General features: G+C 42.6%; 1 protein-coding gene across 3 annotated transcripts in view; it reads right to left on the bottom strand.

The window, feature by feature from the left end:
* supt16h (SPT16 homolog, facilitates chromatin remodeling subunit) overlaps positions 1 to 13,963 on the bottom strand; it is a 53,820-nt gene that overhangs the window by 11,862 nt on the left and 27,995 nt on the right. For all 3 annotated transcript variants that reach the window (XM_079507365.1, XM_079507363.1, XM_079507364.1), the window contains 9 exons: positions 13,027 to 13,117; positions 12,419 to 12,492; positions 11,708 to 11,820; positions 8,136 to 8,201; positions 7,931 to 8,029; positions 7,703 to 7,818; positions 7,184 to 7,337; positions 2,118 to 2,245; positions 630 to 892 (listed from right to left, as the gene is read on the bottom strand). In XM_079507365.1, coding sequence (XP_079363491.1) covers positions 630 to 892; positions 2,118 to 2,245; positions 7,184 to 7,337; positions 7,703 to 7,818; positions 7,931 to 8,029; positions 8,136 to 8,201; positions 11,708 to 11,820; positions 12,419 to 12,492; positions 13,027 to 13,117 — 1,104 coding nt within the window. The remainder of the gene's footprint in view (positions 1 to 629; positions 893 to 2,117; positions 2,246 to 7,183; positions 7,338 to 7,702; positions 7,819 to 7,930; positions 8,030 to 8,135; positions 8,202 to 11,707; positions 11,821 to 12,418; positions 12,493 to 13,026; positions 13,118 to 13,963) is intronic.

Genomic DNA, 13,963 nt, shown 5'->3' with positions numbered 1-13,963 from the left:
TCACACCCTAAGCCCTCCTGTTCTCACACCCTAAGCCCTCCTGTTCTCACACCCTAAGCCCTCCAGTTCTCACACCCTAAGCCCTCCAGTTCTCACACCCTAAGCCCTCCTGCCCTCCTCCTTAGAGCCCTAAGCCCTCCTGCCCTCCTCCTTAGAGCCCTCCTGCCCTCCCTCCTCCTCAGAGCCCTAAGCCCTCCTGCCCTCCTCCTCAGAGCCCTAAGCCCTCCCTCCTCCTCAGAGCCCTAAGCCCTCCTGCCCTCCCTCCTCCTCAGAGCCCTAAGCCCTCCTGCCCTCCCTCCTCCTCAGAGCCCTAAGCCCTCCCTCCTCCTCAGAGCCCTAAGCCCTCCTGCCCTCCCTCCTCCTCAGAGCCCTAAGCCCTCCTGCCCTCCCTCCTCCTCAGAGCCCTAAGCCCTCCTGCCCTCCCTCGTCCTCAGAGCCCTAAGCCCTCCTGCCCTCCCTCCTCCTCAGAGCCCTAAGCCCTCCTGCCCTCCCTCCTCCTCAGAGCCCTAAGCCCTCCTGCCCTCCCTCCTCCTCAGAGCCCTAAGCCCTCCTGCCCTCCCTCCTCCTCAGAGCCCTAAGCCCTCCTGCCCTCCCTCCTCCTCAGAGCCCTAAGCCATCCTGTCCCTCACCGTTAGTGTGTGCCTCCAGAGAGCCCTGCATCCTCTTCTGGGCGATGTTGGGTCTGATGTAGAGGTCCTTGAGTTTGGGGTTGGAGCGGTTGAGGTTGATGACCAGCGAGTCCTGCTTGACGATGCCCTCCTTCTCCTTCTCCTCCGCCTCGCGGGTCTTGTAGCGCTTCTGGACCTCCTTGATGATGCGGAACGCGTTCTGGAGGTTGGTGGCGGGAATCGACGTGTCCCCCTGAGCCTTCTGATTGGACGCTCGGTACGTTCTGGGACGGGGGAACGGGGGGAGAGAGAGAGAGAGAGATGTTCCATTCAACGACAGGTGGTGTTTTCGTTGACTGAAACTATGAGGAATAATGTTCGTCGTCTACCTTTTTTCACTGAGGAAAACTAAATGGAAACTACATGAAAACTAAAGCTATGATGATTAAAACTAAATATACTGACAATTTCGTCAACAAATAAAAACTAGACTAAAATGTTAGGAAGGAACTAGTGGAGACGAGAGATCTAGTATAAATAAAAGAGAAGTCTATTGGTTTCATGCTGAAACTAGCAGCTTGTAGATCGGCTATTTTCAGCAAGTGTAAAATCAGCCATTACGACGGCATCGAGGCCCGCCAAAATCTTATATTCAAGGGTATATTATATATATATATATATATATATTAGAGACCAGCGGGTGGCGGATTTAGCCGCGGTTGCCGCGGGTGAACCGCAGTTTAGGGTGGATTAGGGTCAATTCATATTATTATAAATTAATATAGGATAAACCGCGGGTGAAATAATGCGGGAAATAAAGTAATGGCATAATAAAGTATATAAATATGCTTATTATAGCTTTTAAAACGCACACAATCTCGGCGTGCGTGCGTTGGTAGTAGTATTTTAATTTAATAATTTTCCATGATCTGGCACAAATTAGCCGCCTATGAAGTTGGGTCCTGTTGCACAACAACAACAACACAGTGGTCTCCTACAGGCAGCTACGCTAAAGTTGCTAACAGGCAGCTAGTGAGTCTGAGAGAAACTTAAAACTAAGTAAAACAGAAGGGAGGAATATACGTTCGGCGTGGGACTGGGAGTGATTAAGTTCTTTACCCTGCCGCCGATGACCGCTGGATATGCTGTATGAAAATACGTCGCGAAAACGTGGACAGCGTGTTACCATGGAAATGGATATATACAACCACTACGTAACATTGGTGAACTGTCGAGAGAGTGGTGAGTGACATTGTTTGTACAAGTAGTATAAATAGCCGATCTACAAGCTCACAACGCGTCGCAGCGTCGCGTTGTGAGCTTGTAGATCGGCTATTCCCGGCGCTTCCCTGCGCAGCGGATTGCGGGTGGTGCGGATTAATAAATTGGATTAATTAATAAATTGCGGTCGGATAACGGGCGGATTATAATTATGCACATGCGGATTCGGGTGACAAAAAAGCTCATCCGCTGTTCTCTAAATATATATTTTTTAGAGTATCATCTTACATTTCTTTGACGAAGGTAGCGTCCGGGTTGGGGAAGATGTTCCCCTCGTGGCGTCCCAGAGAGGAGCCGGGAACGTAGAAGTTTATCCTCAGGTAGGTGTAGTCGCCCTCCACCGACATACTGATGTTCTATTGGAGGAGAGAGAATACAGGTTATAGTCTCCTCTACCGACATACTGATGTTCTATTGGAGGAGAGAATACAGGTTATAGTCTCCTCCACCGACATACTGATGTTCTATTGGTGGAGAGAATACAGGTTATAGTCTCCTCCACCGACATACTGATGTTCTATTGGAGGAGAGAATACAGGTTATAGTCTCCTCCACCGACATACTGATGTTCTATTGGAGGAGAGAGAATACAGGTTATAGTCTCCTCCACCGACATACTGATGTTCTATTGGAGGAGAGAGAATACAGGTTATAGTCTCCTCCACCGACATACTGATGTTCTATTGGAGGAGAGAATACAGGTTATAGTCTCCTCTACCGACATACTGATGTTCTATTGGTGGAGAGAATACAGGTTATAGTCTCCTCCACCGACATACTGATGTTCTATTGGTGGAGAGAATACAGGTTATAGTCTCCTCTACCGACATACTGATGTTCTATTGGAGGAGAGAATACAGGTTATAGTCTCCTCTACCGACATACTGATGTTCTGGAGAGGAGAGAGAACTAGTTAATATAGTCTAATATAGTCCCCCTCGACCGACATACTGATGTTCTATAGGAGAGAATACAGGTTAGAACTAGTTAATATAGTCTCCTCTACCGACATACTGATGTTCTATAGGAGAGAATACAGGTTAGAACTAGTTAATATAGTCTCCTCTACCGACATACTGATGTTCTATAGGAGATAATACAGGTTAGAACTAGTTAATATAGTCTCCTCTACCGACATACTGATGTTCTATAGGAGAGAATACAGGTTAGAACTAGTTAATATAGTCTCCTCTACCGACATACTGATGTTCTATAGGAGAGAATACAGGTTAGAACTAGTTAATAGTCTCCTCTACCGACATACTGATGTTCTATAGGAGAGAATACAGGTTAGAACTAGTTAATATAGTCTCCTCTACCGACATACTGATGTTCTATAGGAGAGAATACAGGTTAGAACTAGTTAATAGTCTCCTCTACCGACATACTGATGTTCTATAGGAGATAATACAGGTTAGAACTAGTTAATATAGTCTCCTCTACCGACATACTGATGTTCTATAGGAGATAATACAGGTTAGAACTAGGGCCGGGACTTTAACGCGTTAATTGAGATTAATTAACTACAGAAAAATTAACGCGTTAAAACATTAACGCATTTAATCGCACCTTTTTTTCACGGCGGAAAGTTTCTCACTGGGCGCATTTCTAGTACTGAATAGGCTCATTCAGGGCTCATTAGGCTGCTGCATGCCTTGCAGGAGGAGGAGCAGCCCCCCCCTCGCAGCAGCAGCAGCAGTCCAGTTCACTCTACACTACAGCTCTGTCAGACAACAACAACACCCAAACGAATCAAATGAAGAAGCCGCTTATATCGCTTTTGCTCCGTGGATGGGACATTTAGATTTAAAAGCTATCGGATGGACGCGTGGATAGCAGCATGGTTGTGTGCAATGTCAGAGGGAAAGGATCCATAAGCCATATGACCAACGTTAGCTTCCAAAGTTCCATGCTAGCTGCTTCAGCTTAGCATGTCTCGCAGAGTAGAGACTTGCAGAGGCTCGCGGAGATTTCACCACAGCACGAAGCTGTCAAGCTGTCCTCGATGCGAAACATACTGAAGCAGCAAGTGTGAAAGTCCGTGGTCAGACAATGGTCTGCCCCAACCCCATGTGAAATGCACTCCCCAGCTAGTTCATTCCACCGTTTTTTATTTTATTCCTTTGTCTAAGTGTTTCCCCCCTAATAAAGTAGTTTTTATTTGTTTTCTCATACCCATTTGAGTATTCATAGACACTTTATATAGGCACTTGCTGCACTTGTTTATCTGTTGAAAAAAAAGTTGTATTGCTTAAAGGGGAATACCACTCATTTTCAACATTTTTCTATGGAGTTGTGTGGAAAACTGGAAATAATAATTTGCCTAGAACTGGAGGTCTGACAAAAACAGTAACAATATGAAGTACAGCTTTGTGATGTCACTGAGATGTACTTGTTACAGTAACAATATGAAGTACAGCTTTGTGATGTCACTGAGATGTACTTGTTACAGTAACAATATGAAGTACAGCTTTGTGATGTCACTGAGATGTACTTGTTACAGTAACAATATGAAGTACAGCTTTGTGATGACACTGAGATGTACTTGTTACAGTAACAATATGAAGTACAGCTTTGTGATGACACTGAGATGTACTTGTTACAGTAACAATATGAAGTACAGCTTTGTGATGACACTGAGATGTACTTGTTACAGTAACAATATGAAGTACAGCTTTGTGATGTCACTGAGATGTACTTGTTACAGTAACAATATGAAGTACAGCTTTGTGATGTCACTGAGATGTACTTGTTACAGTAACAATATGAAGTACAGCTTTGTGATGACACTGAGATGTACTTGTTACAGTAACAATATGAAGTACAGCTTTGTGATGTCACTGATATGTACTTGTTACAGTAACAATATGAAGTACAGCTTTGTGATGACACTGAGATGTACTTGTTACAGTAACAATATGAAGTACAGCTTTGTGATGACACTGAGATGTACTTGTTACAGTAACAATATGAAGTACAGCTTTGTGATGACACCGAGATGTACTTGTTACAGTAACAATATGAAGTACAGCTTTGTGATGACACCGAGATGTACTTGTTACAGTAACAATATGAAGTACAGCTTTGTGATGACACTGAGATGTACTTGTTACAGTAACAATATGAAGTACAGCTTTGTGATGACACTGAGATGTACTTGTTACAGTAACAATATGAAGTACAGCTTTGTGATGTCACTGAGATGTACTTGTTACTGTCACTGATTTATTTTCAGACCTCCAGTTCTAGGCAACACAGAATGGGGTGACTTTTGTATTATTTCCACACAACAGCTCTAAGGTATATTAATGACAGTAACATGTTGAAAATGAGCGGTATCCTGTAGATACTATTCATTGATTCACTGGGATACCAAAAAACATTTGAAAAAAAAGGTTTATCACTGTTCTCGGGTTAAATATTGATATGCGATTAAAATGTGATTAATCGAGATGAATTCATCACAAAGCTTCTAATTAATTAGATTACAATTTTTAATCGAGTCCCAGCTCTAGTTAGAACTAGTTAATATAGTCTCCTCTACCGACATACTGATGTTCTATAGGAGAGAATACAGGTTAGAACTAGTTAATATAGTCTCCTCTACCGACATACTGATGTTCTATAGGAGAGAATACAGGTTAGAACTAGAGCTGGGACTCGATTAAAAATTTTAATCTAATTAATCAGAGGCTTTGTAGTTAATTAATCTCGATTAATCGCATTTTAATCGCATATCATTATTTGACCCGAGAACAGTGAGAAAGCTATTTTTTAAATGGATTTTGGTATACTAGTGAATCAATGAATAGTGAATACATAAGTTTAAGCAATAAAACATTGTTTTTGTAGTAATAATAGGGGTAATAAATTATAATAATATCTCAAATTTAATAATTTATATAAAGCTTTTCTGAGTACAAAAAAATGCTTTACAAGGGGGACATGATAAATCAAAAACAACTTTATTAGAGGAAAAACACTAAGGAATTAAATAGATGAAATAGCTGGGGAAAGCAATATTGAAGGTTTGGATGGTGGGGGCATGTCTCTGAGTGTTTGGGGAATGCATTCCACAGGGTTGGGGGGGGGGGGGGGGGGGGGGGGGGCTTGGTGCAGCAAAGTGACATGACCATAACAAAGCACCTCTGTGTTTCTTCCGTGGACATACAGTAACAGCCATTAACAGATTTTACATTTTATTTGGCCATAACCGTTTAGTTAGAAACCATGTCATCTGGTCGGGTCCTTGAATTACTACTGGTAGTTGGAATGACGTTAGCTCTGATCCATAGTGTTAGAAGGAGGAAAGTAGGCTTTCACATATTTTTTTGTGCTAAAAACGAGGGGCTGCACAGCCTGCACTTCCGTGGGTGTGAGGGGAAAGGATCAAATGAAGTACCATAGAACTCCTCCTGAGTCCTAACTACGCTAAGGACCAGAGCTACTGTTGTTGACGTTAGCTTCCAGGCTAGGCTCGGTGCAACATGTTTCGCATCGAGCCGATACTGGAGGCTTGACGAGGTGCGGTCTTCGGTGATATGCGAATTCTTTATTGAATAATTGCACACAACTGTGCTGTAATCCACGCTATCATCGGATAGCCTTTTAAATCCTATTTCCAATCCACGGGGACAAGCAAAGTGATCTCAGCGGCTTCCCCCGGTCTGGTGAACTGTCTGGTGGTGTTATTGTTCCCCCAATGCTGCTGGGGCATACCATTCTAAAGGGGGGTGGTTTCCACTCCCTGTAACAACGGACACTTCACTCGGTGAACTGGGTGGTGCGCCGGTCCATCTGAAAACTGTCCAGTGACAACTTTCCGCGGTGAAAAAAATAGTGCGATTAAAATGCGTTAATTTTTTTAACGCGTTAATTTTTCTGTAGTTAATTAATCTCAATTAACGCGTTAAAGTCCCGGCCCTAGTTAGAACTAGTTAATATAGTCTCCTCTACCGACATACTGATGTTCTATAGGAGAGAATACAGGTTAGAACTAGTTAATATAGTCTCCTCTACCGACATACTGATGTTCTATAGGAGAGAATACAGGTTAGAACTAGTTAATATAGTCTCCTCTACCGACATACTGATGTTCTATTGGACGAGAATACAGGTTAGAACTAGTTAATATAGTCTCCTCTACCGACATACTGATGCCATATGATGACCACGGATTGGCATCCATCGTCAGGTATGACCATATGATGACCACGGATTGGCATCCATCGTCAGGTATGACCATATGATGACCCCGGATATGCTCTAAAAGTGTGAAAACCGTATTTTCCTACCTTGATGGTGGCGATGTGGAACGGCGTGGAGATGCCGAACACGGGCATGACGACCGTCTCGTACTTCTTGTCGATGAAGATCTTCATGTCTCTGATGTCCTTCTCCCGGGGCATCTGGGACACGTTCTTATAAGACACGTTGGACTTCCTGGCCCTGGAGGGGGGACGGGGGGGGGGGGGGGCAAGAACAAGAATTAAGAAGGACGTTTTGATGAGATGAAAATAAGACATTAACGTTACACGTTGACAGAGCTGTCCAACAAGTCTATGAAGACATCTGTGAAATCTAACATTTAATCTGCTTTAATCTTCATCTCTCTCTCAGCTAAGGGGGTCCTTGGCCTGAAGAACATCTCTCTCTCAGCTAAGGGGGTCCTTGGCCTGAAGAACATCTCTCTCTCAGCTAAGGGGGTCCTTGGCCCGAAGAACATCTCTCTCAGCTAAGGGGGTCCTTGGCCTGAAGAACTTGACCTTAAAGACTTTTCTAGAATGTGCAGTAAACCACGTGAAGTGACTCACTTCTGAATCTGCTGCTCTCCTTTCTGCTCCGTCAGACGCCGCCGGGCCTCCTCGTTCACCTGATTGGCCAACTCCTTCTGGTGGGCCCGCCTCTTCTCCTCCGCCGTCATCTCGTTCTGAACACATGACGATCAATTACTTTGTTGTCTTAGATCATACATGAGCAACTGGCAGCCCCCACCTTCACATAATGTGGCCCCGGGGGTCCTTGTTTTAAATTGTTCTCACCCTGGTCCTGTCGGCCAGCAGGGCGGCGCTGCGTGCTCCTTTCCCAAGCAGCTCCTCGGCATCATCAGCCTCTTCCTCTTCATCTTCCTCATCATCGTTCTGGGGAGAGAAAAACATTATTTTAAAATATGACAAACACTGAAATGTTAACTGACGTTATATTTAGTAATACATTGAAGAGACAGGTGTCATGCCGCCATCTTACCTTCAGAAAGATCCCCACGTTCTTGATCTTCTTTTTAACTGGAGTCAGTACTGTAGCCGCTTCCTCCTGTCAATCACATTAACACATTTCACAATACAATTAATTAACAGATCTACAAGTTACATAGTGATAGTACTCAACTACTCATTGCTATAATAGTGTGTGTTCAGTAACAGGAGTCTCCATGTCTCTCCAGATCTTTATTAAACAGAACACACCTTTAACCCTTAGAAGGTGAAAGACGCCAATTGGCGTCTTCATCAGAATTCCGTAAATGATCAATGACGCCAATTGGCGTCTTCACAGTTTTTGATGAATCTAAACATATTAATATGCTCCGAAGCGCTGTTTAAATTCCTGAGCTTATATTCCAACTACATTACCCAGAAAACCCGTGTCACGTGACACACGTGTACGTGTTGCCATTGGAAGCTGGTCCCACCCCCTGTAAACAGTGGGGGCAGAGGGAGTCTTCATAGTTTTCATTGTTTTGCCTGTTTGCCGTCTCGCCCGAGCGATTTTCTAGCAGAAAAAGTTGAAAGCAGTACTATTTATTTGAGCGAGTTTTGTGGTAGTAGTATTGATCCATACGCGTCCCAGTCGCCTTCTCCAGGCGGAGTAGCCCTGGTCCAGTGCTTACAGCGAGACTCGCTGCTCCCTCCCTCCTTTTTTCATTGTCTCCCCATCGTCGTCCGATGAGCTATACCGGGAAACCATTGAAGAAGACGATCAACCCGGAATGTTTTGAGGTAATCTTATTGTAGAAAATGCCCTTCTATAGTGATCAGAAATCATAAGATGATCGCTACAAATAGATGCTTGGATAATTACTACTACTAGTCAGATCATGACGCCAGAATGACTCACCACGATGGCCCCCAGCCATTAGCCAGCACCGAAGGTGCTGGCTAATGGTGTTGGTCGGTGCATTGGTGCTGGCTAAGGGCTGGGGGGGGGGGGTTGGTGTCGATCGGTTGGTTGGTGCAGTACAAATGTATCGTAGCAGGCATGCACGCATGGCAGTACAAGTATTTTATATTGTAGCGTGCCTTATAGGCGATCTGATCTTTAGAGTAATGTTCGCTCCTTTTATTTACTGTCTACAAAGACGGAGAACAAACATGCATCGTTTACTGAAGCAACGCGTGGTTATGATGACGTTGCTACAAGGATCGGAGGGGGGACGGGGAGTGAAGCTAACAGTAGCGTATTATATAAGATCTGTATGACGTTTCATTGACGTCTGAGCTTGCATGATAATTGCATTCATTGTATATTGTATACAATCATGATTGTACATTGTTTAGTGTGTCTCCGTGTGATGATGATGATGACGATGATGTCAGATAGCTTACGTCCCCCCCCCCCCCCCCCCCCCAACTGGCTATTGGCCGGGCTGACTACAGCTAAATGTTTATTTTTATATATTTAGAACTGGCATCGGAGGAGGAGGATGATGATGATGATGATGATGATGATGATGAAGACGAAGAGTCAAGACTGCGATGGAGTTCTCCGACACTGAACCGGATGCATTCATTCATTTCAGTTGTTGTTTTTTTTAAATTTAGCCTACACACACACACACACCGTCAAGAACAACTGGAATGCAGTGGTTTGGGGACACTGGGGAGTTTGGGGACAACTGTTTTGTATGTAGGCCTATTTATTTTCTGTAATATTTATTATAATTGTATTATGTTAGTAGTCATAAAAAATAAAAGACAAGCTTTTACAATGAGTTAGACCTGTCATGGCTATTTTGTTCACTAGTCTGAGGTTTATGGTTTGACTAAGCGAGTTTCAACTGTGATTTACTCTGTAACGGTAGATGGTAAGAACCCAATTTTTTTGTTATAATACAGTATACATTCAAGTCTATATTTTGATACATATCATGGGCACAAAGTCATATCAAAACAATGTCCTTGGATGAGTTTTTTATCAAAACTGTTTCTTCACAACAGGTTTTTGAGATACATGCATGAATAGACACGGTACTGGTAAGACTATGTAAACATGGTATATATCAAAATGTGCGTTAGAATGTCTAATTTTACCCCAAAAAAGAATTGAGTTTATATGATGTTCCATTTCAGAGCTAGGGGGACTTTTAGCTGGATAGGTCAGATTGATCATGACTGACCATGCTATTTATAGATGGCAAAATATCTACAGTGGTACATGTGATAAACTTTTTATTTTATTTTAATTGAACTAGACAACTCACCCTTTAAAATGAGATATTGCATGGCTATGTACGCCCAGCAGAAAAAAAGTTATTTAGAAAATAAAACTTCAACCGGTCATAACTTTTTTTGTTGTCCTAGAAACACTACCCAGTGTAAATGCAGGCTCTTTTAAATGGCTTCCAACACCACAACTAAACATTTTATCAACTCAGTTCATTTTTTTCCTGGAAGCAGACAAGCCAAGCTTTCTCTGAAGGTCTTTCGTTGTCACACATTCACAGCAGAGAATTTTCAATAAATCATTCAAAAACGCCATTCTGCCATAGAGAAGTCTAAAAACTATATAGAAATCCTTGAAACTCTCAAAGAGTTAAGGTGGCCATATGGATTTGGCCACTGTGGCGACCCCAGAGGTCGACGGCTCGGGCGCCACTAGCTATAGCATTAGAGCATGCTCTGGGCTACATCTGTGCAACATTTGGCACTTTTAGACAAATTAGTGCGAAATATCCCTATGCTCCTCGACTAGTGTCCTTGAGCAAGACACTGAACCACCAACTGCTCCTGATGTCCAGGTTGGTGGTTTCCTCTGCAATCAGTGTGTGTGTGTGTGTGTGTTTTAAGGTCTGGGTGAATGTAATGCAAACTGTAAAATAAACAACCATGTCACGACATTCTAAATGTATTACATTATTACCATGTCAGGACATTCTAAATGTATTACATTATTACCATGTCACGACATTCTAAATGTATTACATTATTACCATGTCAGGACATTCTAAATGTATTACATTATTACCATGTCACGACATTCTAAATGTATTGCATTATTACCATGTCACGACATTCTAAATGTATTATATTATTACCATGTCACGACATTCTAAATGTATTACATTATTACCATGTCACGACATTCTAAATGTATTATATTATTACCATGTCACGACATTCTAAATGTATTACATTATTACCATGTCACGACATTCTAAATGTATTACATTATTACCATGTCACGACATTCTAAATGTATTGCATTATTACCATGTCACGACATTCTAAATGTATTACATTATTACCATGTCACGACATTCTAAATGTATTACATTATTACCATGTCACGACATTCTAAATGTATTACATTATTACCATGTCAGGACATTCTAAATGTATTGCATTATTACCATGTCACCACATTCTAAATGTATTGCATTATTACCATGTCACGACATTCTAAATGTATTACATTATTACCATGTCACGACATTCTAAATGTATTACATTATTACCATGTCACGACATTCTAAATGTATTGCATTATTACCATGTCAGGACATTCTAAATGTATTGCATTATAAGGTGAAATGCTGGTCCTACCTCGTTGATCTGAACCGTGTCTCCCACAAACAGAGCATATTTCTTCTGTTCCTCCTTCTTGCCCTCCTTGTTCACCATGTCAGCAAAACCCAGGCTGATGCTCAACACCATGCCTGTTAGACAGACAGACAGACAGACAGACAGACAGACAGACAGACAGACAGACAAAGTGAGTTTAACGTTGTTTAATACAATCAGATAGCACTCGGCCCACCCGGTGTGCAGCACACTGGGTTTTCGACAACGCACCGAGTGCACTGAATAAACGAACGACTAGAGAGCACACCAGTGCGTTCAGGGCGCATTTCCGAACGCACCCTTTGTTGGCAGTGAAACGTTGTGTTTTCTCACCTTTCTTTAGCTTGTACTGGTTCTTGGCGTTTAGCACCAGGGACCCCTCTCTGAACTCTATTCCCTACTCACCTTTCTTTAGCTTGTACTGGTTCTTGGCGTTTAGCACCAGGGACCCCTCTCTGAACTCTATTCACTACTCACCTTTCTTTAGCTTGTACTGGTTCTTGGCGTTTAGCACCAGGGACCCCTCTCTGAACTCTATTCACTACTCACCTTTCTTTAGCTTGTACTGGTTCTTGGCGTTTAGCACCAGGGACCCCTCTCTGAACTCTATTCACTACTCACCTTTCTTTAGCTTGTACTGGTTCTTGGCGTTTAGCACCAGGGACCCCTCTCTGAACTCTATTCACTACTCACCTTTCTTTAGCTTGTACTGGTTCTTGGCGTTTAGCACCAGGGACCCCTCTCTGAACTCTATTCCCATGGCAAACCTGCAGGAGGAAAAGCAATCATTAACCCATTTAGGCCTGACAGTTTTCTGAAAACCCCAACCTCCCCAGAAGCAAAGATTTGAGTTAAAACGTTTCCTGTGAAAGATTAATACATTCAAAGATTTGAGTTAAAACGTTTCCTGTGAAAGATTAATACATTCAAAGATTTGAGTTAAAACGTTTCCTGTGAAAGATTAATACATTCAAAGATTTGCACAACATTTTCAAGATTTTTCAAAAATAGCAGACCTACAAGTTTGTGGATCTGCTATTTTTCAATAGCTAAAGCATAAATGGAAAGGTAGGAGCCACCAGTAGTGGCGATGTCTACAGGCCACTACTTTTCTTTTTGTGTTTTTACTTTTTACGTTTCGGCAAGCAGGTTGCCTTCTTCAGGGCATAACATAATGCTTAAAACACCAAAAGGGTTCCCGCTCAAAATGGGTTAAGTGTAATGAACATTATGAGACAAAATGGAAGGTGGTGTGTGTGTAGTGTGTGTGTAGTGTGTGTGTGTGTGTGTGTTCCTCCTACCCCAGGTTTTTGGTAAGTTTGGACACCAGTTCTGACTTCTCCTTCTTAACGTACTCCACGGCAGCGTTGTAAGCGTCGCAGATCTTCACCCCTGTGGAAGAAGAGACCAGAGACATTCACAAAACAAATACACACGTTGTAATTAAAATTAATTTCACATTGAATTTCCAAATATATGGTCATTTATTTCCTGGTGATCTTCCAATCCATGACAATTCACTTTCTGCTCTCCAACTGTCCGACTGTGAGCCGTGAAGCTAATAGTGTTCACAGCTGTAGACATTAGACATAGCATTCTAGATCAGGGGTCACAGCTGTAGACATTAGACATAGCATTCTAGATCAGGGGTCACAGCTGTAGACATTAGACATAGCATTCTAGATCAGGGGTCACAGCTGTAGACATTAGACATAGCATTCTAGATCAGGGGTCACAGCTGTAGACATTAGACATAGCATTCTAGATCAGGGGTCACAGCTGTAGACATTAGACATAGCATTCTAGATCAGGGGTCACAGCTGTAGACATTAGACATAGCATTCTAGATCAGGGGTCACAGCTGTAGACATTAGACATAGCATTCTAGATCAGGGGTCACAGCTGTAGACATTAGACATAGCATTCTAGATCAGGGGTCACAGCTGTAGACATTAGACATAGCATTCTAGATCAGGGGTCACAGCTGTAGACATTAGACATAGCATTCTAGATCAGGTTCACAGCTGTAGACATTAGACATAGCATTCTAGATCAGGGGTGCCCAAGAGGTAGATGGCGATCTACCAGTAGATCACATGACATGACCCTAAAGAAAGAAATATATGCATCTGCCACTTGAATTAAGGTGACTTGATTGATTGACATCAAAAGGGGCCTGTCAGCTCAAACCCACAATGGAAGCTTTTGTTTTCTAGCGTTTTGTTTCCTAGAGTGTTG

This window comes from Electrona antarctica (genome assembly GCF_951216825.1).
Source record: "Electrona antarctica genome assembly, chromosome: 8".
Lineage (NCBI taxonomy): Eukaryota > Metazoa > Chordata > Actinopteri > Myctophiformes > Myctophidae > Electrona > Electrona antarctica.
Note: the sequence above shows the minus strand (reverse complement) of the source record. Positions and strands in the feature narration are given on the sequence as shown.